This window comes from Saimiri boliviensis, chromosome 10, assembly GCF_048565385.1.
Source record: "Saimiri boliviensis isolate mSaiBol1 chromosome 10, mSaiBol1.pri, whole genome shotgun sequence".
Taxonomy (NCBI): Eukaryota; Metazoa; Chordata; class Mammalia; order Primates; family Cebidae; genus Saimiri; species Saimiri boliviensis.
The window spans coordinates 109,996,780-110,021,387 of NC_133458.1; the positions used below are offsets into that span (position 1 = coordinate 109,996,780).

Consider the following 24,608-nt stretch of genomic DNA (forward strand, 5'->3'; position numbering starts at 1 on the left):
CCCTGATTCAGCAGCCCGAGTTCTCCAGCTTCCTCCTGTGGGTCCAGCTCCGTGCTCGGAGGGGCAGGGTCCGGAGGCAGAGGCATTTTCCTTTTTTGGTTCATTCATAGGAGTGGGAAGGCCTTCGCCAGAAGCGCCTGGGAGAGTTCACTTGCCTTTCTGTTGGTCAAAATTGGGTCCTTATACTTTTCGGAGAGCCTCAGGCAAGGAGAATGAAAGGAGTTGCCCTCACACCCACTGCGGGGCTGCCGGAAGACCCTAAAGGACTCCTGTCAGTGTGGTTTATATTCATCATGATTTACCCTATTAGAAAAGAGAAATTGATGAATGTATAAAATATTTAAGCTAGCTAAAGGCAACAGTAATTAACCCATTATATGTTAAAATGAACGTATGTTTAATGAAAAATGACTGTACGTGTCAAAACAACAAAATGAGAGGAGGGGCATTCTTCTTGTGATTCTGTTATGCAGCCTCAATCAAGAGGCCGACTCCTCCTGTGGACTCCTCCTGCGTGCAGTCTTTCTGCATAATGCTTGGTTTGCAGTGTTGAAGACAATCTAGCCCCATAAACATACCTACTTGGAAAAGGAAGCATTTTAATAGGCCTTTCAGGCCATCGTGAATATTACATTTTGATTCTACACTAAAACTCCAGTGAGAGTTGCTTAAAGTTCAGTTTCATGGTGGAATCTGAAACTGTATGGGTAGAGTTTTTCCTACTCTGTTTTATTAAAATCTACTGGCCTGTCTTGCACTCTGAGTGGCATCTTTTACCTGGTGTTGAACACCACACACTGGCCATTTGAAAATTATTGGTCCACTGACAATGACGCAGAACTTCTAAATGTTGACATGTTTGTTATACAGTCTCAGGAAAATCCCCACATTTGTTAAGATGATCATTGATTTTAACAGAAATATCCTGGGGTTGTTAGGCTCTGGTGATGGGTACAAGTCTTTTTTTTTTTTTTTTTTTGAGAAGAATCTCACTCTGTCACCCAGGCTGGAGTGCAGTGGCGTGATCCTGGCTTACTGCAATCTCTGCCTCTTGGGTTCAGGCAATTCTTGTGCCTCAGCCTCCTGAGTCGCTGGGAATACAGACATGCACCACTATGCCCAGCTAATTTTTTGAATTTTTTAATTGTGATGGAATTTCACCATGTTGGCCAGGCTGGTCTCAAACTCCTGACCTCAAGTGATCTGCCCGCCTCAGCCTCCTAAAGTGTTGGTATTACAGGCATAAGCCACCACGCCAGGCCTGGGTACAAGTCTTCTAAAATTCTGATTTTCACTTGAAATCTCAAATTTTGACATTGGTTTGTGACTACAGACTCATTAAATATTTGAGAAAATGACAAGCACTCGAGTCTGAATAACTACATTTTGTCTGCTAGGAGTTCATTCACATAAAAATGTCCTTCCCTGAGAAGGTGGCTGATTTAGCTGCCGGCTCACACAAGAGGTCTTCCAAAAAGGAGGCAAGTCTGTGTGGCTGAGGGTCAAAGTGAATACATACATTTTGTCTTTTGGGCCTGCGTGCTTTGGAGATGGATTTTGGTGAGAAGTTCCTCGGCTGTTTTGGAGTCTCCATTGTGGCCAGCACCTTCACAGCCCAGAGTCCCTAAGTGGTGATCAGGTAATGAGGTCTCCACAGCACTTGGGCCTGCTGGCTGTGGGCTTCTGAAAGCAGACCTGGAACAGGTCAGGATTGGCACACAGTTGCTCAGCACATGAATCCTCAGTCTCATCCATGAACCCCAGCCTCACATTGATAAAACAGGCAAAGACAGGTAGCTTCTTTCCAGGGTGTGGTGGAAGTTTGGTAGTGCCCATGCAGTTCAAGCTTTTAGGAGTTGAGTGGTCAGCTGCTTGTCACTCCTGTTAGTGCTGCTATTGCGAGACCCCGGTCATGCACAACAGAGACACCGTCCCTTGATGAGCTTGTAGCCCATCAGGAGAGGTGGACACAGAGAGATCACCATGATATGACAAGCTATGATGACCCGCCGCGATGACCCATCCTGATGGGTCAGTGGCACAGAAGGGTGTGGAGAATTCAGGCACAGAGGCAGCTGAGCCAGGCCCAGAAGGTGGGTGCAGGATGGCGTGAATGAGGAGCTGGGGTTGGCATGGGCAGGGTTAGGGCAGGTAGGGGGCCGTCTTCTGTGGGTGGCAAGATAGGAAGCTGGGCCTGGGCACTGTCCGATTCATTTTTTTTGTAATGTGCCAGAAAGGCAGGGAGAGTACAACCGGCTGAAAGCACTGAACTTGATGCACAGACGGCTGGAGTCCTTCCTTCACAGACCGTGGCTGCCCGCTTGGCTGAGTCACTCTGACAGTTTCTCCCCGAGAGGTGCTTATGAGGAGCAAGTGCGGTCCCATACAGGGAAGTATCTCACACTGTCTGGGGCAGTACTGACCACAGCTGGACCACGGACAGGTTGACAGTGGACTTGCTGCCCTGAGGATCACCTATGCTGCTGGCAGTCGAGTGTAAAGTCCTAGTGCAAACATTTGTAAAACTCTGAGGGTTACTTGCCTACATACCAGAAACAATGGCTCTGCCTCTCAGGATTGTAATCTTGGCTCATGGGCAGTTGATATGATTTCACTATGGTTGTTGAATATAATGATTTTTCCCTTCAATGCCAATAGCTGTCTGGTGGCCGAGTAGGCCACCTACTGTGGATATATCACACCGGTGCTGCCCTTGCACTGACCAGGGCCCTTTTTCGTGTTTAGTTGGCATGTTGTATTCCTGTTGCATGACAAATGACCCCCGAAGTTAGTGCCTTAGCATAACAGTAAGCATCTGTTATCTCTCACTATGTCACTGGATCAGGAATTTGGGACATAGGTGACTGGGTAGTTCTGGCCCAGGGTCTCTGGAGAGGCTGCATCATCTGAAGGCTTGGCTGGGGTTGGAGACCAGCTTCTGAGGTGGCACACTTCTGGCTGTTGGTGGGAAGCCTCAGTTCCTCTCCACGGGGGCCTCTCCACATGGCTGCTTGAGTGTCCTCACAACATGGCGTCTGGCTGTCCTCAGAATGAGTGATCCTGGACACCAGGGCAGAAGCATGATGCCTTCTGGCCACAAAAGTCATACACCGTCCCTTCTGCCAGGTTGTACTGTCACATAGCCCAGCTGATTCACTGTGGGAGGGGGCTGCACACAGGCATGGCCCTGTGACATGCTGCTAGACATGTGTGGGCAGAATTCTTCCCCTGACTCTTTCTCAGCCAGAGGCCAAAGGCCTGTCCACCACCCTTTTCCTTATCTCAGTCTTTCTTGCTGGCCTCTGCTGGGGATGGTGTCTGCCTAGACTTTTAAGTCTCTCTTGATTTGAAAATCATTGATCACCTTTGTGTGTTTTTCCCATTAGAAGGTGTAGGATAAATACATGTTTTTGTGAATGATCTCACAAACCTCAGAGCTATAGAAAGACAGTTCAGCAATTCAAAAAAATAGATCATACATAGATTAACAACCTAACTGTAACTGGAGTTCAAATAACAGCCAGGAAGTGGGCAAGTGACTTTATCTGTTTTATCCTCTTTCAACCCTACACAAACCTTTTTGACTTTGGTAGGTCATAGAAAACAGAGTGCAGGATGGGGAGTGAGACGTTGGTTGATTTCACAGGGCCGTGACACGCAGAGCCGGGATGTGGGGTCCCTCTCCCTGACTTCTGAGGCCTCGGTCTCTGGTCCCACACACTTCTGCTTTCTAGTTTCAAAGCAGCGTGCCTTGAAGGATTCCTTTTGACCCATGATAGCTCTGTGGGAGGAAACAAGAGACCCAGCTAGAGGGGCAGAGCCTGGATTGGCGTCCCCAGTCACTGTTCCCCCAATCCAGGTCTCTTTCCTCCTCCCACAGCCGTCCTTGTGGGCTGGCAAACATGGGGGAAGAGAGGGAATGTACTGGACCTTTCCCTGGAGCTGGCACAGGAGACCGTGCTGGGTCTGTTCGGTGCTGTGGCTTCATTTCTTTCTCCCTGTCCTGCAAGGCCTGCCTGCAGCATGCCGGTGGTGGTGGTGGGGAGGTTTATGCCTCCTCATCACAGCTGCAGCCTCTGGGCGAGAGGGCCTGTGAAATCTGCATTGGTTCCAGCTCTGCGTGGCATTGTTAGGGCCCCCGAAGGGACACGGGACTCATCCATTCACACAATGGCCCCTGTGGAAGGATTCTGCTGTAGGAATTTAGACATGAATTTATTCTGACAGTCAGTTCTCAGGTTGGCCGGAAGTGGAAGCAGTTCCGAAATCAGATGCACGACTTTCTCACAAATTTAAAGGCTCCAGTCCTGTCTTTCATGGATACTTTAAATTCTGATTCTTAAGGGGCATTTTCCAGTTTCTTTCTTTTTTTTTTTTTTTTTTTTTTTAGGGATCAGCTGTAATTTTGGGGCACACAGGAATGCTTTCTGCTGCTGAAGTTCACTATTCTTCTTTAGGAATCCAGTTTGGCTGGAGGCATATCCTGCTTGAAAAACCAATCTGCTCATGACCCTGCTCCCGACACATTCCCACCTGAGCAGTCCGAGCTGTTGCTAACAGACAGCAGTTGTAACTCGGCTCTTGCACCCCACGTCCTCACTGCCTTCTGTCCACACTGCCATGTCTCATAAGTAACAATCTCCCTCGTGCCAGAGAGAGGCCACCCATGGGATCTTCAAGCCAGAGACTCTGAAGGATTGAGAGGGTTTGGAAATGTAAGAATTCTTGCTAGACTGCTCCACACACATTCTTTCTCTCTCTCTTTTTTTTCCAGCCTGCAAGTTTTCCTGCCACAAGAAATGTGAAGCCAAGGTAAGCATTCCGTTGCCTTCCCGTGGGACTCTTTATAGCTGAGTTGGCCTTCATTGAATGATATGTGTTTGTGGAGGGCAGGGCAGGGGGTGCTGCTTTGGACTGCAGCCACGGAAAGAAAACTCTTGAGTAAAGCCGGGGCTGGTAGCTGCTTTTCGATACGGTGTATACTTTTCATCTCAAGAATAAACCAAAGAGCTTTGAAATCCATGGTTTCAATTATAGAAAATAATTCTTAAGAATTTGATTTCAGATAAGAATTCAGTAATTTGTCCCCTGGCTATATCAACAGCTCTTTCTTGGTGGCACTGGTCCCTGGTTTCTCACTGCTTGTCATACTGCCTGTCAGGGCAGAGAGGGCAGGAGCCGGGAGGTCCAGGGCTTTCCCCTGGCCTGGGGATTTTTCCCGCCTCATTTTGGAAATGCTGGTGTGTAGATGGATTGGAGTTTTCAGGTGCCAGGGAAGCCTGGGAACCCTGGAGTAAGGTTTAGTGATGCTGAGTTTCTTTTTCTCTTTTTTAATTGAACTTTAGGTTCTGGGGTGCATGTGCTGATCGTGCAGGATTGTTGCGTAGGTACATAGTTGGCAAGGTGGTTTACATCCTGCATCCCTCCATCACTTGTAACTAGCATTTCTCTCCCCCTGTGATCCCTCCCAGCCTCCCTGATGCTGAGTTTGTGAGTCCCTGGAGAGGTTAAATAGCCTGATGGCCTCCATGACTGAAGGAGGCTTGGCCGTGTCCTTTTAGGTTTATGATTTCAGGGAGTGGGGAATGAGGTGGCCTGGCGGTGCCGTGTGGGAAGTGACAGACACCCCAAGGAGGAAGCACGTGGTTTTCTACCTTGCCCTGGTGCCTGCACCTTCAGATCTCCTGGGGATGGTGGCTGTACCCACGGAATCCCCAGGTGGGATTTGGGTCTACTGTCGGGGCTGCAGTGCTTTGCCCCATCTGCTGTTTGGCCTTGCCTATGGGGGCTCTGTAGGTCTTCTGACAGGTTGTCTGCATGGCTGTAGGTCCAGGGAGGAGGAGTTTTAGAGTCTTGGGATTTTGCTACTGTGACAGACCTCATGGGTCAGCGTTTTAATCATTTCCAGTCCTGCCTTGGGCTCCGCTGTGCTGGAAGCGGACTTCAAGTTACCGAGAGCTCACTGCATGTGAGTGTTTTCCATGTGAGGACTAGGGGGGCTGGTTTCCTTGACCCTCCCCATCTCAGGGATATACAAACACACACATGCATAAATACGCACACATGCATACACAGAAATACACACGCATGCATATGTGTGCGCACAAATACATGCACACACACACACACACACACACACACACAAAGTTGAAGAACTAGACTAGTACAGTTCTATTTCTTTTTTCCCAAGAGACTTTTCTTTGTAAAGTCTTCATTATGGAGAATGCTGAGCACGTGCAGGAGCAGAGAGGCTGGCACAGGGGCCCTGCTGCTCCCTTCCTCAACTCCAGACCAGTGGCCTCTGTGACCTGGCCACACCTCCTTGCTGGCTGCCTCTGCCAGATGTCACATGGGGTACATTTCTCCGGCCTTCGGGGGGCTATGTGGAGCGTTTCTGCTCTTGCTTTCTGCCCTGCTCTGGAGAGGGCTTCCCCTTTTCCAGAGGAGGTAGGCGTTTCTTGTTCACACACTCCTAGGTGTAGCTGATTTCCGACCGTGTATTTGAGTTTTTTTTGTGCACAGATAGGCTGCTTTCCTGAGGTGCTGTGCTCCTTTAGTGGTGTGAGAGTGGTGCTCCTGAATGCGGTGCTGAGTGGGGAACATGGACCCTCTGGGGGAGTATTTCAGACCTGGAGCCGTTCCCCCTCCCCGAGGAAGACTGGAATGTGTCCCTCACCCCTGTTGTGTGGTGGCTGTTGTCCGCATGGCTTGCACCTTGTGTGGGCTCCAGGGTAGGAGGAGGAGGTGGGCTGCTTGTCTTGACTGTGTTGTGGGCGCAGCCGCCTTTGAGCCGTAGCTGCGGAGATGAGCCTGCTGTTCCTTCCATGTCTTAAATGGGGCCTGTCGCTGGCTGCTCAAGGGATTGAATTCTTTGGTTTGAAGTGTATTCCAAAAGCCTTAAGTATCACTGAATATGGAATTTCTAACGGCAGCAATTGGCAGTTTGCTGAGGGATGGATAAGCTCTTGTTCCTATCAGATCACTGTGCGGAGAAATATATCCGTGCTCATTTTTGTTGTTGTTTTTGATAATTCAGCTTTGAACCGCGGAAGAGAAAGCCCCTGGCAAAAACAAAGCACCTTCTCATTCCCAAAATAATGCTGGCGTTGTTGGGGATATGAGGGCCACAGCTCCTCAGCGGCTTCTGCAGGGTACGCAGCCAGGGGAGCGGCTCGATCTTCCAGGAACTGAATGTGGCTGTGGCTTCTCCCACATTACTGCATTTGGCTTTTGAGTCTTTGATTACCGTGTTTACATATATCGCCCAATGGGCTCCTTAGACACTGTGCTCAGATTGCTCAGGAGAGTTGGAAGCCTTGGTTCGGCACATAGGGTTGGATCTCATGCCAGACCTGAGACTGGGTGGTAGCGTGTGCTGTGTTAAACCCCCCGACGGTGCTCCCCTCTGTGTGGGTGCTCCCCTCTTGTTCCCGTGTCCACAGGCTCTGCCCGTGTCCGGGAGCATGTGGCTGATGAGTGGTGGTGCTAAAGGCCACAGCCGTTGATCTGCTGCTGTCAGTGACATGGTCACAGGCTCCTCCGGTTCAGGCCTTCAGAGCTCCTACTGTGGTACTGAAGATATGGAGGAACCATCTTGCAGACATGGGGACTGAGACAACAGCTGGGGGCTCAGGCAGGGAGGCAGAGCCATCGTTGGAACATTTTGAGAAACCCCAAAAGAGTGCTGTTACTCTGTTCCTGAGCCATTAGACAGTATGTCCTCTCAGGCCAGGCCATGAAGCGCAGTGGGTGGGTGGAGGCAGAGACCGGGGCTTAGATCCCAGCGGGGCTTTTGCTCTCCCGAAGCCTTTTTAGCCCCCCTTGCTATGGTCTCGATGTTTGTGTCTCCCCCAAATTCCCGTGTTGAAACCTGACCCCCAAGGTGATGGTAGTTGGAAGTAGGAGCCCTTGGGGAGGTGATCAGGTAATGAGGTGGATACCCATAAACGGGCGCGATTAGTGCCTTTATGAAAGGGACCCCAGAGAGATCCCTTAACCCTTTTGCCATGTGCATACATGGTAAGAAAGCACCCTCTGTGAACCCTGAAAAGGGCCCACACCAGACACTGAATCTGCTGGTGCCTTGATCTTGGTTCTAGAATTCCCAGCTCTAGAACCATGAGAAATGCATTTCTATTTGTTTATAATCTTCCCAGTATTTTTTTATAGCAGCCTACATGGACTTAGATAGGCCCTGAGCCTTACTTTCTTCCTGCATAAAAAACGTGAATAATAGTTTTCTTTCTTTTTGTTCTTGTTACTCAGGCTGGAGTGCAATGGTGCGATCTTGGCTCACTGCAACCTCTGCCTCCCAGGTTCAAGTGATTCTCCTGCCTCAGCCTCCCGAGTAGCTGGCATTACAGGCATGTGCCACCATGCCTGGCTAATTTTTTATTTTTGGCAGAGATGGGATTTCTCCATGTAGGTCAGGCTGGTCTTCAACTCCTGACCTCAGATGACCTGTCCACCTTAGCCTCCCAAAGTGCTGGGATTACAGGCATGAGCCACCAAGCCCAGCCAATAGTTTTCCATAATAAACAGAAAAATGACTTTCTCTTAGCTGTTGGTAATGATAATACTTATTATATAAGTTTTAGGGAAGTCAAATAATTTATGTACAGTCACTTGAAAGTTTGGGATTTCAAATATTTTGCTTGCTGGAATGTTGTGCTTATTCATTTGAGCCACATGAACTGTGTGGGATTCATGACTTGCTTCTTTCCTGGCTATCACTTGACTTACTGGCAAGAGTGAAAAAGGAAGTAGGAGAAATGAAGCCGTTTTAGGAAAGCAGATGTTGGTGAGGAGAGAAGGGGGAGGAAAGGGTGGCAGGTAGTGTCCCCCTAAAGGAAATGAAGGGGAGGTTCTGTGGAGCTTGGACGAGCAGGTGGAGGCGTGGTAATACCATCCCTGAAACCTGCAAACGTTGCATCTGGTAAGATGCCTCTTCTGCCTCTGCCCACTTGCAGACGTGTCTGCTCCTTAAGAGCAGACTTTGTGTAGGATATCGAGTGTCAACCTGAATCACCTGAATCACCGGAAGGTGGAATGGACCTTCAGATAATGTTTTTGTAAACTTAAGACCCCACGTAGGGAACACACACAGGAGTTAGCAAGGGAAACACACATGGGAGTAATTCGAGGAGATGCCCTGAAGAGGGTCCCGATGCACAGTGCCTCCTTTAATCCAGGAAAAACACAGAACCTCCTGCCATCTGGGCTCCCATACTCTCAGACGCCCTGGCTCATTCATCGTCAGCTTTCACAGCCTGGCTGCAAAGATCTGGCTCACCGTTCCTGTCTCTGGGCACATCTCAGTTCGCACCATTCTTTCTTTTTTTTTTTTTTTGAGACGAAGTTTTGCTCTTGTTACCCAGGCTGGAGTGCAATGGCGCGATCTCAGCTCACCGCAACCTCTGCCTCCTGGGTACAGGCAATTCTCCTGCCTCAGCCTCCTGAGTAGCTGGGATTACAGGCACGTGCCACCATGCCCAGCTAATTTTTTGTATTTTTAGTAGAGATGGGGTTTCACCATGTTAACCAGGATGGTCTCGATCTCTTGACCTCGTGATCCACCTGCCTCGGCCTCCCAAAGTGCTGGGATTACAGACTTGAGCCACCGCGCCGGCCAGTTCGCACCATTCTTGGATATAAAGTACAGGAGTGCTGGTGCTGCCTGTCCTTCTTGAGTCTGTAGAAGGGGAATGCAGCAAGAGGAGCGAGGTCCCAGACTCTGTCCAGCCTCTTGGCTCCTGCAAACGGCCTCTTCTTCCCCTGTCCTGGTGCTCCACCTGGGCAGGTACCAAGCCAGGAGCCTTCCCTCACTCTCCAGCTTGCTGCCTGAGGGAGAGAACTTTGTGACAGGCTTGCTGCTCTTTTTAAGCCGAGACTACGGGAGGTCCCGGGGAAGTCAGCGGAAACCCACCACTGCTCTCATCGCCTGCTACCCTGGGGGCCTTTGCTGGCCTCTCCTGTCGGGGATCCCCACGTCCTGGCTGCAGTTGATGCCGGAACCCTGTTACTTCCACCAGACAAGCCTAGGGTAAAAACTTGGTCCTCTGCCATGGTAAACACAGGACCTAAGTTTTGTGACTTCTGCAGAAACTGTCTCTAGACATTGATACTGGGTATCTACAGATGCTCAGTGGTCTGACTAATAAGTTCTAATCATTAACTTCCATCTGGCAGTTAACCTTCATTTCAGACCACTTCTCTTCTCTGCATAAGAGCTGCTGCTGCCGTGCAGTGGGATACAGGCCTGCTGGGTCCCAGGGACTGACCCATCCAACTCTCTCTCCCCATTGTCTGATGAAAACCCTTGAGATCCGGGGGGGGGGGGGGTGAAATAACTTAACTATTGTCTTACAGCTTCTGTGGCCCAGAATTCCTCGGTGTTGCATTTCAAACTCTGATTTTTGCTATTCCATGTGTTCTTTTTGGTGCTTTCCCATCTTCACGTATCAGAAATGGAGCTGAGGTTCACGGGGGTGACTAGCTCACCTTGCTTGTATGCCTACAGACCCTACTGTGCCTCTTGGGAACTCCAGCTCCAGGGCTAGCTTCTCTAAAACACGAGTTAAGCGTCTCTCCCGCTTGGCTTGGGGTTCACTTCTCCTGGGCTGCGTCTCTGTTTCTGGCTCATGAAGGATGCCTGAGAATTCTCTGACTCCCTCATGGCTCAGGTCTCTTTTCCCCTCTGCAGGCTCTGCTCATCCTTCATTTGTGGCATCTTGTCTGAGACTCCCAGCCCTCCCAAGAGACGCTGAGCAGGGGCAGTATCTCTCCCCAATTCCCACAGCCCTTTGCAACCCTGCAGGAGCCTCGGCCGTCACAGCTGTGTGCTTCTGTGTCGGACCTCCTCACCTGCGCACAAGGAGGGAGGCTGTGGGGGCTGCAGCTTTGCTAACCCTGAGCTCTTGGTTACTGCATTCTCTGGGCCTGTCTCATCTCCCTGTCCAGACCTTACCCTGTCTATGGCCCCAGAGCCTCCACTCTCCAGCGTCCCACCAGCCAGCTGCGCTCTGCTCAGGGCAGGGGCCTGTCTTTCCTGCCAGCGGGATGGCCTGGAAGCTGCAAACTCGTCCCTGCCTTCAGCAGGGTTGGTGCTCTCTGGGGTCTTGGTGGAGGGACTGAATGGGGTGAAGCTCATTGCCACAGCATTTAAGGTTGGGGTGTCTGCTTTGACTTCCCAAAAGGTGTAAGTGGTGGGCTCTTTTCACATGGTCTTTCGCTGGGAACAAATGATCTGAATTCGTTAGTAACAAGGACTAATAAATTTTTATTTATTTATTTATTTACTTATTTATTTTTAGGCAGAGTCTCCCTCTGTCACCCAGGCTGGAATACAGTGGTGCGATCTTGGCTAACTGCAACCTCCACCTCTCATGTTCAAGTGATTTTCCTGCCTCAGCCTCCCAAGTAGCTGGGATTATAGGCATGTGACACCACACCTGACTATTTTTTTTTTTTCCTGTATTTTTAGTAGAGATGGGGCTTCACCATGTTGGCCAGGCTGGTCTTGAACTCCTGACCTCAGGTTATCCGCCTGCCTCGGTTTCCCAGAGTGCTGGGATTACAGGTGTGAGCAACTGAGCCCATCCAGGACCAATACATTTTTCATAACCAAAAGGAACATCCCTGGCCCTGTGTATAAAAGCTCTTTTGTTGTTTGTGGGTGTATCTCTTTCCTGCCCCATTTGTACCCTTTACGATAGCTTCAGGCCGAATGGTTACTCCCACTCAACTCAGCTTCTTCATCTGAGCATGGGTTCTTTAGGGGTGTCTTGAGACACATCTCTCCATGTCCAGCCTGCGCGGAAGGAATGCCTCTCAGCCAGCACTGTTGAGGGATCTGCAGGACCCTGCCGATAGCTTTAGATGTGCTCTGTGTTTACTCATCACGCTTCTCTCTGAGGAGCCTTGTTCTGCTCCCTCTTTCAGGTGACAGGGCTGGGACTGAGCAGTTGCACCTCTTGCCCAAGCCCGTGGTGGCCCTGCCCCAGCTCATGCCGCCAGCGCGGGCTCCGCCTCTCTCCGCCGTCTCAGTAAATGTTTATGTGGGCGTCCCTCCTCCTCCCTCCTCACCTCTTGCTCTAAGGGTGGAGGCAGTTAATTTTTAAGCCAGCCAGTTCACTAGACATTTCCTGAGTGTAGCTTTTGGCTGTGCACAGAGCTGGGCCCAGATGGAGCATGCTGTCCGCAGGGAGCTTCTGCCTGCAGCCCCATAGGACCAAGTGGGAGTCCAATTCTGCCAGATGATTGCAGGTCTCCACCTATGTTTGCCAAGTGTGTGTGTGTGTGTGTGTGTGCGTGTGTGTGAATGTTTGATAGCTTTTAAAATTGTTTTTAAAACCAGTAGACATTATTTTTAGAGCAGTTTCAGGTTTGCTGCAAAATTGAGGGGAAAGAACAGAGGGCTCACACACACGCGCTTACACATACACACGCACACATATTCAGGCACAGAGACATAGACTCTCTCCTGCTGTCAGCATTACCACACCAGAACAGCACGCTTATTAGAATTGATGAGCCAGTATTGATGAGTCCACAGTCTACATTAGGGCTCACTCTGGGTGTTGTACGTTTCATGGGTTTAGACAGATGCATCATAACTTGCATGCACTGTGACAGTATCGTGTGGAGTAGTTTCGCTGCCCTGGAAATCCTGTGTGCTGCATTTCTCTCTCCTGCCCCGCCGGCAGCCGCTGATATTTTCATGGTCTTCACAGTGTTGCCTTTTCCGGAATGTCATAGGGTTGGAATCATACATATGCAGCCTTTTCAGATAGGCTTCCTTCACTTGGTAATATGCATTTAAATTTCTTCCCTGTCCTTTCTTGGCTTGGTAACTCATTTCTTTTCCATAAGACTCCGTTGTATGGATGTGCCAGTTTACTCTCCATTCACCTGCTGAAGGTGGGTGCTGATCGGTGGCTTCCATGTCTTTCTTCTTTTTTGCTAGTCGTCACTATCAGAAGAACCATGAAGCATCCTTAAATTCTGCTCTTTTTGAGGACACTTATTCCTTTTCCTGTAAGATCCCTTTTTTGGTAGGCTGTCTTCACCAATCTTTTCTGACTCATTTTAATTAGAAAGTCACTTTACATATAACACCTTAATAGAGGCGTGTTTATACCTGTGTCTGTTTTTCTACTGGGAACTATTATTCCTGACTCCCGGAGCCTGGGGAGTGGCCCCACTGTGTGAATCCTGTCAGTCAAAGCCACAGCATGGGCTCTGGGCTCATTCTCTAAGTCTGCAAGCCACGCATGGCTTTTCATGTCAGCACAGTTATACTTTGCACAAAAGAATTAAGGTTTCTAGGCTGGGCGTGGTGGCTTACGCCTGTAATCCCATCACTTTGGGAGGTCGAGGTGGGTGCATCACCTGAGTTCAGGAGTTTGAGACCAGCCCAACCAATATGGTGAAACCCCATCTCTACTAAAAATACAAAAATCAGCTGGGTGTGGTGGCATGCACCTGTGGTCCCAGCTACTTGGGAGGCTGAGGTAGAATTGCTTGAACCTGGGAGGCCGAGGTTGCAGTGAGCCGAGATCGTGTCACTGCATTATTCCAGCCTGGATGACAGAGCAAGACTCCCTCTCAAAGAAAAAAATCTAAATCCGAAATAATCTGAGCCCCAATCAGGGACATTGATTGTGGACTTCTGGATCTTTCTTGGACTCGAAGGTGACCAGCAGGGCTAAGTCACTGTAAATAAGGAAGCGCGTCAGCCGGGTGACAGCAGCCAGCAGCTTGGGGCCTTGCTCTGTGGGGCTCGGCTTCTTGCACCATCGTGGCGTCGGCAGGGTTTTATGGTGACCCTGCTGGCATTCCACAGGCTGAGAAGTCACTGGGTTCACCGTTTTACTCCAGAGGAAACAGGCTGGTAATGACCTTTGACCAGGCTGACGGGACCATGTTGGCTGTCTGGTTATGAGTGTAGTTCTCACTGTGTGATGCCAGGCTTGTTTTTTAGTGTGGTGTAAGTGTAAGCTCTATTTGTGTAGAAAGTCCTAGCCCTGCCCCCAAAAGAGGCCAAGACAGAATTATAATCTTTTGGAACAACACACTTGTTTTAAATAAATCATATAATTTAAAAATCTGTCCTGTGTTTTCTCTGAGTCATCAGTTTTCATTCCACATTGCGTTGTAACAGATAAACCCACACATACCTGGGATGAATCTGCTCCTGTTTGCCACGTCGTTTATCTGCGAGGCTGGTAACCTAATTAGCAGCTTTGCAGCCACCATCTGTATCTGTCTCCTGGCCAGGAGGCCACAAGGTGCAGCCGGAGGGAGAATGTGGGTCCCTGCGTCCTGCACGTGGCTCAGGCCAGGCCTGTCTGCCTTGACTCGGCATCTGTGAAATGAGGGTAACTTTCCACAGCACCGTGGTTGCCTGGTAGGGTAGGAGGCTACTGGCAAGGGCACACTGTGGCTGCAAGTGTGTTTGATTGATTAAGTTAGGGCTTTTGAGGTGCCCTGGAGATCCTTTTCTGAACCCTACCTCTGTGTCTGTAGACCAGTTCTAACCTGAGAAAGAATCTCTCCCTGCAGACCCTCCATTGCTTGAAATAATTTGGGCAAGCCTGCTGTTGGTTAAGGTTCGCCCCCACTCCCACCCCACGGGATGTTGTTGGGTGTCTGCCAGGGGTCACGGAGGAGAAAAGGGGTCAGCTGACCTCATGCAGTCAGGCTCCGATGACAGAGTGGGACACCCAGAGAAGATGAGGCCCCTGAGTTCAAAACAGATGCCACTTTCATGGTGACAGTAATGAATGTTTGAGTCACTGCCCTGACTGAGTCAGATAGACTAGGGTGGGGAGCCTGGTCCTGAAGGGAGCCCCATGTAGCTTGAGGGGCAGGGGACAAAGCAGCAAGGCCAGGCGTCCATGGGCACACATCGAACAAATGTAAACAAAAACAAAACAAAAGAGCACGCTGGTGAACATTTCCTGCTCCGTGTGTGTGAGTGTGTGAGTTTGTGTGTGGTGTGTGTGAATGTGTGTGTGAGAGAATGTGAGTGTGAATGTGTGTGTGTGTGTTTGTGTGAGAGGGAGAGAGAGAGTGTGTGCGTGTGTTCCATTCCATACCTGCAACGCTGCACTAGGTGATTACTTATTTTCTCTTGCCTGGCTTCTTTGGGGAAACAGAAGTACAATATGGAAATTTGCACGTGTGGCTCTCAGAAGCAGCTCCCGAAACTTGGAGGACTCATCAAAGAGAAGAATGAATAGCAGACCCGGGTCTGCACCCTGACTCTGCTTTGTCTAAGCCATGTGACCTTGGGCTTCAGTTTCTTCCTCTACAAAACAGGAATTAGCCCCTACTCAGAGGACTGCTGAGAATTGAATTCAACAGCCTTGCAAGCACAGGGTCTGGTGACTTCTGCAGGAGAGCTCTTTTCCCTTTTTAATACTTTAATTTGCATAATTTTATTAAAAATCACCGTAGATGTCTACAGCGTCAGTCGCTGGAAACCCCTCTTTCTGCAGTGGTGGTACTGACTAGTAGATTTATTTCATGAAATGTTGCCTACTGCTAGCATAAATCACTATGCATTTTATTTATTAACTGTCAAATGGCAGGAAAGTAGATATACTTTCTAAATTTTCTTCTGACAATGGGATCTGCTCTTTTTTTTTGGACAGAGTCTTGCTCTGTCACTCAGGCTGGAATGTAGTGGCGCCATCTCAGCTTACTGCAACCTCCACCTCCCAGGTTCAAGCGATTCTCTTGCCTCAGCCTCCCGGGTAGCTGGGAGTACAGGCGTTCACCACCGCTAATTTTTGCATTTGTAGTAGAGATGGGCTTTTACTATCTTGGCCAGGCTGGGCTCGAACTCCTGACCTCGTGATCCACCCTCCTCTGCCTCTCACAGTGCTGGGATTACAGGCGTGAGCCACCATGCCCAGCCGTGATCTGTCCTTTTAAGCAAACCAGTTCCATTTAGTGGGCTTAATTAGTGCCTCAGACTCAGCGTGGACCCACCTGAAACTGGTTCCATATGGCTAATGGCAGAGCCGTGGGCTTAATATTTTCTGACACTGGAATCCAAGTGCCTCTTGTTCCATGCTGCCTCGGTTCTGACCAGCTCTGTGACCTCTCCCCTGACTGGCTGCCCTTCTCTCTACTCCCCCCAGCCTCCTGCATTTGTACAGGCTCAGGCTGCCTTGGCTCACCCCACGGAGGACTTCCGTAGTCCTGGGTCACACTGCTACAGCCACGGTGTCCGGGCCTGGGGCAGAGCTGGGTGCTACAGGTGTCCCCGCCTGCGTGGTCTCGGGCTTCTGATGTGACTTCCCACAAGCCCCTGATGAGCAGGTACAGATGCCTCCCCAGCCTCCGCCTTCTCTTTCACCTGTGCCTGGCCTTCTGTACTGCGTGTGTGTGGACTCTCCCATTCAGCCTCTCTGCAGTGGCCATGATCGCTTTTACTCACGCTTCACTTGAAACAGGTTCTGGCTGGTGGTGTGCGGATGAGGGTTTATACCCTGCTGGGGGTGTAGCGATTTGATTGGCAGCCTTTGCTGATTTCCCTGGTGAAAATACCTCCCCTCCCACCGGCTGCTTCCAAGCTACCAGCCTGACATTAATCAGCTTGAAACATTCCTGAAAATGTCCCGCTGGGCTCCAGCAGCCCCTGCCCATCAGCTCTGGTCACGGGGGAAGCGTCCCTCCTCCACACATCTGGCCCCAGACGCTCTTTGCACTAACTCTGGCAGCCATCTGCAGGAGCCCCTGGCCCCTCTCTAGAAGACCCCAAATTGCATTCCCCTGTGTGAGCTCACATCCTGTTCAGTGATTTCCTTTTTCTGACATGCTTTTCTGATTACCTCTTTTTTCAGACCACCATTCAGTTTTTGAACTGCTCAAAGTGTATCATCTATGCTTTCCCCCATTACCCTGTCACCCCCTCCTCCAGGCTCACTGGGGTTCTCCCTGCTTCTCAATCCAGGGCCTCTTCACCTCTGGGCTTCTGGGCTGGGAGGCATCGGGGCCTCTCCCCCGCTCTGTGGCACCGCGTGCTCCTTCTGGATCACAGCTCTTTGTCCCTGACCCTGACCCTGGCTCTGTTCGGGTTAGAAATCCTTTGTCTTAACGTGTGTGGTTTCCTTCACTGCTGTCCCGAGTGGTCTGTCCTTCCCCTTCCCTCGGCCGAGATGGAGGAGAAAGGTGTGCTGCAGTCGGGGAGCTGTGGAGCTGCCTGTTCTCTTTGAATGTTTAGACGCCAAATGCAGTGCCTCTTTGTAAAATTTCTACTGTGGTCATTCTTCCACATGGATGCCGCCTGCCCTGGCATCTAGCAGTGTCATCTCTGCAGAAGCTTTTCTCTGGGGCATTCTGGCCGTCCTGGGCCCCGGCTCTGGCTGGGAGACTGCGTTCTGGCTCTGAGTGTGGTTCCTAGTGGGATCTTGTTCCTGAAGACTCCTCTCTATGGCCCATTCCCTCCGTTGTCTTCCAGAGCCTGAGTCAGACTGGGAGAGGTACTGGGAGCCTACCCCTGCTGGGACATAACCGTCCCTGTCAGGCTAGGAGAGACCTATGCAGGCCTCATCTTCAGGGCGGGGGTCATAGCCCTGTGCCCACCACACTTCCAGACACCTCACTCTGCCTTGTGCTGCCCCCCACCCCCCAGACGCTACCCTTTCGTGCGTGTTGTCAGCAAGTGTGTCCATGAGTCCAGGCCCCCAGGCGCTTAGTTCGTGTGCAGCGTTAAAGCCTGTGCCCTCTGGCCACCGAACCAGTGTCGCTGTGCACACGCCTTCTCGCCTCTCATTGAGACATGGCTTCATGTTCCTTGAGGAGAAGAATGTTTCTCATCAAACTGCTGGCTTTGTTTTTGGGAGGCTACTTCTGGAGGGTGAGTTTCCTAGTAAAGCCCCCATTTCTTCTTTTTTCAGCCACGTTTTTATCAGCGGGGCCAAAACCCACAACGAAGCATTTGAGTCCCCACCTTCAGATTTTGAATTGTAAAATAAAACTCTTTTTCACCACGCGTTTCCCCTTCCCCCGTTCTGTAAAGCTGTTAATTTTAGGCAGGATTCAGGAAGTGCCTACCCCCATTTTCTGTCAGGCACAGAAATAGCTCTTGGGGCACCCTCTCTCCACCTCCTGGGAGCGGTTGATGGCGTTCATTTTTGTGAATTTCTAGACATTTCAATTCCTGCCTTTCTGCGTTCTGTGTGTGACTGTGCACCCTCAACTCCAAATTACCCTGGAAATTTCCGAAGCTCCCAGGCTTCCCTTCTGTTGTTAATAAAGCAGTGTGCAAGGATCTGGGCTGTTAACCCTCCCTTATCACTGGAAACTGCCCCCTGTTCAGAGGGTCTTTAGAATAATAAACTCACAACTGAGTCTTTCGGGGAGGTGGAGTGGATAGAATGGCTGAATAATTGCAGTACCGTGATATGAGAAATTCTGCTTTCAGAATCTTTATCTACATCCTTTTATTTTTCCAGAGGTTTCTTTACTTCTAAGAAGCATTTGGAGGGGAGTTGATTGGACCTTAGGAGGTTGGTTAGAAAGCTTAGCACTGCCCAGCAAGAGCTGGGGTGGCCCGACCTTGAACAACGGATGGGATCAGTAGGAAGTAGACTTGAGGGTGTTTTAAAGGTAGACGTTAGGACTCGCTTACCCACCCGGTGGGTCAGAGACAGGGCTTGTGGGTAATTTTTTTTTTTTTTTTTTTTGAGACAGAGTATTGCTGTGTCACCCAGGTGGAGTGCAGTGCTGCAATCTCGGCTCACTGCAACCTCCGCCTCCTGGATTCAAGCATTTCTCTGCCTCAGCCTCCCGACTAGCTGGGATTACAGTCTTGCCACCATGGCTGGCTAATTTTTGTCTTTTTAGTAGAGACAGGGTTTTACCATGTTGGCCAGGCTGCTCTTGAGCTGCTGACCTCAGGTAATCCACCCTCCTCGGCCTCCCAAAGTGCTGAGATTACAGGCGTGAACCACCGATCCCGGCCCGGTAATTCTTAGGGTTTTTAATTTGAGACACTGGGCAGAGAGGAATGTCATTGGCAGGATTTTGTGAACAGAGGTGGAAATTTAGCTTCAGACCAGTAGGAACCAGTTTGAGTTTCATGGAATATGTTTATGTGGACGTTAGAGTTAGCTGGTTGGCCATTTGCAATCCAACACTCTTGCCAAAATGTATTTCAGGGAAAATTTCTCTGGTGCCTCACTTTGTGGGATTGCCATTTTCTTCCCTGAATAACTTGGATGTTTGTATCTTTTCTTCCATTTTAAACTGAATTTCCGGAGGCAACTACTAATTCGTTCTCATCTTCGAGTGCCCTGAGGTGTGATATTTGATGTGCCATTGTGCAGTGAATGAATGGATAAGAGGTTGAGACAGCTGACTCACAGTTTGGAGAAGTGAGCAGCCCATTTATCTGTGCTCTTCTTTTCTTTACGGATGACCACTGAACACTGACCGTCAGAGTCCCGTGCTTCACTCTGGAGGGTGGTTTTATTCAAGATTCTGCGGCCGCCTCCCTGGGGTGACCCCTTCCTCTGCCTTGTCATTAGGAGCAGCTCGGTGGAAGCCAGGGCTGGATGTGAAGAGCCTGTTGTTGGTTTCAGATGGAAATCTCAGATGCCACAGAACCCCCAAGAAGCAGGAGCTGGGGGGTGGCATTGGCTGATGTCATTGCCCGAGGCTCTGCTCCCTGTGAGCTCAGTGCTGTCCTGATGAACAGGCTGGGGCCTCGGCTCTCACAGGCAGTGGGACCCCCTCCTGCTCAGGAGCCCCGTGACCGGAACCCCGCCTTTCTCAACATGAGGCCAGCATGGTTGAAGATACAAATATCTGCGTGCCTGCTGCCTGGTGGATGTGGCGCCCACCACTCACTTTAAAAGCCTCTGAAAACTGTGCTTTGTTTTCTTGTTACTGCCTCCTTGGACCTTTTCCTTTGAAATAAGAAGAGGGTATTACAGAAGCACAGGAGCAGAGGGTCGTAGCATCTCTATGTTCTTCTCTTGAAGCGGAAGGAAAAGCACATGTTATCTGTGTGTCTCCTGAAGCAGGGCCCTTTGCACTGGGCCTTGAAGCATGGGCGCCTACGCAGTGGGAGGTGGGCAGGTGGCTTTCCAGGCAGAGGGAGCAGCCTGGGCTGAGGCTCATGGATGGGAGGTGGGGTTAGGCGAGGGAGTCAAGCCTGTTGGCTGCAGGCGTGGACAGAGGAGAAGGGGACAGCAAATGCGGGCAGCCTGCAGTGCAGGCCCTGGAGTCTGTAGTGCGGCAGGCAGGGCGGCTGTCTCCTCCATCAAGACGGGTGTCCAGGCACATAGGGCCAAAACCCAGCCTTCCTGCTGCTGGCCAGATTGCTGGGGTGAGGGGCTGCCTCCACTTTGGGGTGCCTTTTCCACCCCACCACCTTCCCAAGGAGTGATAGGCCCAGGCCCTGAGAAAGGCTTATTCGCTTTCTCCAGCAGATACTGGTTTGTATACAGACTTGTATACAGAGAATGCAGTGGGCGAGGTTGGCCAGAGCCATAACAGAAAGGCAGCCCAGGGTGGAGGTGAGATGAAGCCTCCCTGTCATTCGTGAGTGGGATTCAGGATCACTGGCCCATGATTGGAAAGGGGGCAATTTCTGGCACCAGTAATTAAGATCTGCATTCAGTAGGCCCCATGCAACTTCTTCAGAATCAGGTATTTTAACTTGTATGTTAAACATGAATAAACCAAGGCAAAAGCAAAACGTTCCTTATTTGCCTAGATGGCCGGTTGAGTGGTTTCAAATGTTCACGGTGTCAGACGTGGCATCCGGACCTGTCCTTCCAGGAACCTGTGGGATCACTCTTGGGAACCAGCTGTGGTGATTGATGAGGCCACACACACATCAGTACATACCCAGGGCCACCTCTGTAGGATGTGACTCTCGGGTTTCACCGTCCCACTCAGGCCTGTGGTCTCAGGCCGTGGTTCCTCCCTGCCTTCCTCCAGGTGAACAGGGCATGGCGAGGGACGTGTCTGCTTTGCTCCCTGGTAAAGAATTTTCATGAATCATTCTCTGTGCTGCAGCCTCATCGTCAGAAAGTTGTCTCGGGAAATGCCTTGTCTGAACAGTATCATGGAGTTTGAGCGTCAGGGAGGAGAGAGGCAGAGTCTGTATGGCTGGCCGAGGTGGCCTTCGGTCACTATGCTGCTGTCTGTGAAAGGCCGTGGGGTCCCCTCTCACCCCGACTCCAGTCTAATAGTGTATATTTGATATAGTCCCTCTGTCAAGACTTTCCGATGATCTTGAGGTTCCTAGTCACCCTGTGAGGCATATTGTCCCTATTTCACAGATGAGGAGGAAATTGAGGACACAGAGGACAGTCTCTGGGAATTCATCAGAGCCAGCTGGGAGAAGCAGGGGTTGTGCCCTAATTTCAGTCTTTGGATACAAAGACAGAGCTTTTTCGGTTCTGTCCAGTCACTCTGGGGCTTGAAACAGTATATATGGTTTAAAATATACGTTTGTTTAAAAATGAAGCTTAAATTCAAGAGCACCACATATCATCCGTGTTCCGCCTGATGCGTTTTTTGGTGAATGGCAGCATAGATGGACGAGAGACTACCTCTTGGCCTCTCCGCCCGCCAGCTGGTGCCCTGGGTCGTGTCTGCTGGCCTCGTGCTGAAGCCGCGGCCTCTCTCTGCTGGCCTCTTGTCCTCTCCGTCGGCGGCTGCAATCTCATCTGTGACAGTTCGTGGTCTCCTTGCTGCCATTTGCTTTTTCAAGTGCTGATTTTGAGTCCCTTTCTTCCACTTCCGGACACACAGCACTGAAAGATGGCCTTCTGGTGCCCAGCACACTGGTCTGGGCGTGCCAGGGCACACTATTTGCATTCCCTGTTGTTGCCTAACAAATTCCCTGTACACTCCGTGGCTGAAGCCAGCACGTTATGATGGATTCGTGAGCTGGCTGGGCAGTGCTTGCTTCATGTGGTGCTGACAAGGAGCAGGGGTGGCCAGAAGGTCACAAATGCCCTCGTGCCCGTTTCCAGCGATGGGCACTGGGCTGTCAAGCAGTCTGTGCTTCCTTGTCGGTGTCTCCGTGTGCCAGCTCAGGCTTCCCTTCACTATGGGGGCTGGGCCCAAGAATGGGATTCGCCACGCAAAGGCGGCAACTGCAGCTCTCGAAGGCCAGGCTTTGGAGCTCTGTCATCTTCCACTGCTCCCAGCAGGCCACTGGGCAAACCCAGGACCAGCCTCGATTCAAGAGGAACAGGGGCAGACTCTACCTCTTGATGGGGGAATGGCAGAGTTCCTTTGCAGAAGAGCCTGTGTGATGTGGTACCATCGTCTTTGAAAACACAACCTGCTAAACTTATTCAGGCAATAGCCTGCAGGGATGTTATTATAGAGGTAATCATCAATCTCTTCTAATTAATTAAAATGTAAATTACTCACAAATGTCAGCATCAGTACTTTATTATTATTATTATTAATTTATTTTTTTGAGACGGAGTCTCGCTCTGTTGCCAGGCTGGTGTGCAGTGGTGCGATCTTGGCTCACTGCAACCTCTGCCTCCCAGGTTTAAGCAGTTCTCCTGCCTCAGCCTTGAGTAGCTGGGATTTCAGGCATCCACCCACATGCCTGGCTGATTTGTGTATTTTTAGTAGAGATGGGGTTTCACCTCGTTGGCCAGGATAGTCTTTATCTCTTGACTTCGTGATCTGCCCACCTTGGCTTCACCAAGTGCTGGGATTACAGGCGTGAGCCACCACGCCCAGACAGTACTTTATTATTAATTATAGGTGGCTGGTGAGAACTGTAGGCTGATGAGATGTAGCTGGTGAAGAGTGCCTGAGTTGGGACCTGGACTTTCCTTGTGGAAATGGATCCAGTAATGTTGATGCAGTGACATCTTGATCCTTGGCATTATAATGCTCTAATAAAAAGATTGTTAAACAACTCAATACTGCCTTTTAATCACTTGGCAATTACGTTGGATTTATGATTTATGAATTTTTCTTCTTGTCCTTTTGCAAGCCATTAGCATTTTATCCATCATCTGATGTCCTCTTTCTGTTTTTAAAAAGATAAGGTATAGGACTCTGGTTAAGCGTCGGCCTTTGGGGATCTGCAGACCCTGATCCTGCCGCTGTGGGCCTCGGTTGCACTTAGACGCTCGGCCTCCCTGCCCAGCCCTGGTCTTGTAAGACAGACTCACTGCAGGAAGGCGCGCAGGCCCCTGAGCCGTCCTGTTCTTCGCCCCTTGCTGGGACTTGTATACAGAGCATGCACGTGATCCTGAAGTGTACTTTTCAGCCACTTTCAGAATCCCCTGGACATCGTTCCAACAATAGGTTCACATTTGATTTCTGATCGGAGACAAATTATGGTGATATAATGGATGCAGGATTCTACGCTTTTGCTTTACATCTACTTTATTCCCTACCAGTGGTAACTTGTTTTCCTGAAGCCAAGGAAGGCCCGGTTCTGCCTTGTGGGCCCCGGGCCTCAACTGGGCATGGGGAGCCAATGTTGAACAGCTGCACAGCCTAAGTCAATGTATGAAAAAGAGGGTTCCAATAGGTTCAGCTAAGCCCATTTGGAATAGGGGCACAACTCTTTTCTCTAAACATTATTAGATTCATAGAGCTGGGTTGAAAGGGGAAACTGAGGCCCCCAGAGGCGAGAAGAGCCAAGACCAAGGACTGAGAAAGCCTGGGCATTTTTTTTTTTTTTTTAAACTATGGCACAGACATCATCTTCACTAGCCGCTTGTTAACTGTAAGGAAAAATATAATGACCCGATTCCAGGAATTTTCCTTCTCCTTCTCTTTCGCTCCTGTCCATTCTCAGCCCGCAGGCTGGGAAGTTTAATTGCGTCTGCCGGGTGGGTGTTTTCTCATGGGGATTAGAGCAGGCTAAATTGGGCTTTAACGCTTAGTGGGATAACAGAGCTTCCTGAGGAATGTGAACCTAATTAGGGATTCCAGGGTCAAGCCTGACAAAGGGGACACAGAAGCAAAGTTAGGGCAAGCTCTTGAAGGAAGCAAAGAAAGTTAATAAAGTCTCGAATGTCCTCATTTTGTACTGCTGTTCTTTGTATAGGTCTGTTGTTGTTTGCAGGCTCGTGTTGAAAGTCTGACCCTGGGCCTCTCTTCAATCCTCCACAGAGCTCCCTGTCCCTAGGCAACATGGGAGGAGCAGCCTTGAATGATGAGTAAGGCCACCTTCGCCAAAACAGGAGCCCCCACCCCACCTGGGGGACCCAGCTCCTGTTGGTGTGCCCAAGAACGTTCTGTTTTGACCTGACGTCTCCGGTGCTAGGGGTTGTGCTTTGTTCCCCAAATTCAAATGTTGAAGTCCAAATCCCAAGGACCCCAGAATGTGGCCAGATTTGGAGATAAGGTCTTTAAAAAGGTAATCGGGTTAAAAGAGGGTCCTTAGGGTGGGCCTCATCCAGTATGACTGGTGTCCTTAGAGAGACTGGGACACAGATACACACAAGGGATAGCCTTGTGAGGACACAGGGAGATGGCGGCCATCTGTAGCCCAGGAGAGAGGCCTCAGGAGGAACCACCCTGCCCAGACCTTCATCTCAGACCCCAGCCTCCAGGACTGTGGGAGGATGAACGGCTGTGGTGTCAGCGGCCCG

At 50.3% G+C, this 24,608-nt stretch overlaps 1 protein-coding gene across 8 annotated transcripts in view; it reads left to right on the forward strand.

Moving 5' to 3' along the window:
* TNS3 (tensin 3) overlaps nt 1-24,608 on the forward strand; it is a 313,618-nt gene that overhangs the window by 76,834 nt on the left and 212,176 nt on the right. For all 8 annotated transcript variants that reach the window (XM_074379714.1, XM_003930795.4, XM_010341376.3 and 5 more), the window contains one exon: nt 4,775-4,812. In XM_074379714.1, the coding sequence (XP_074235815.1) occupies nt 4,775-4,812 (38 nt within the window). The remainder of the gene's footprint in view (nt 1-4,774; nt 4,813-24,608) is intronic.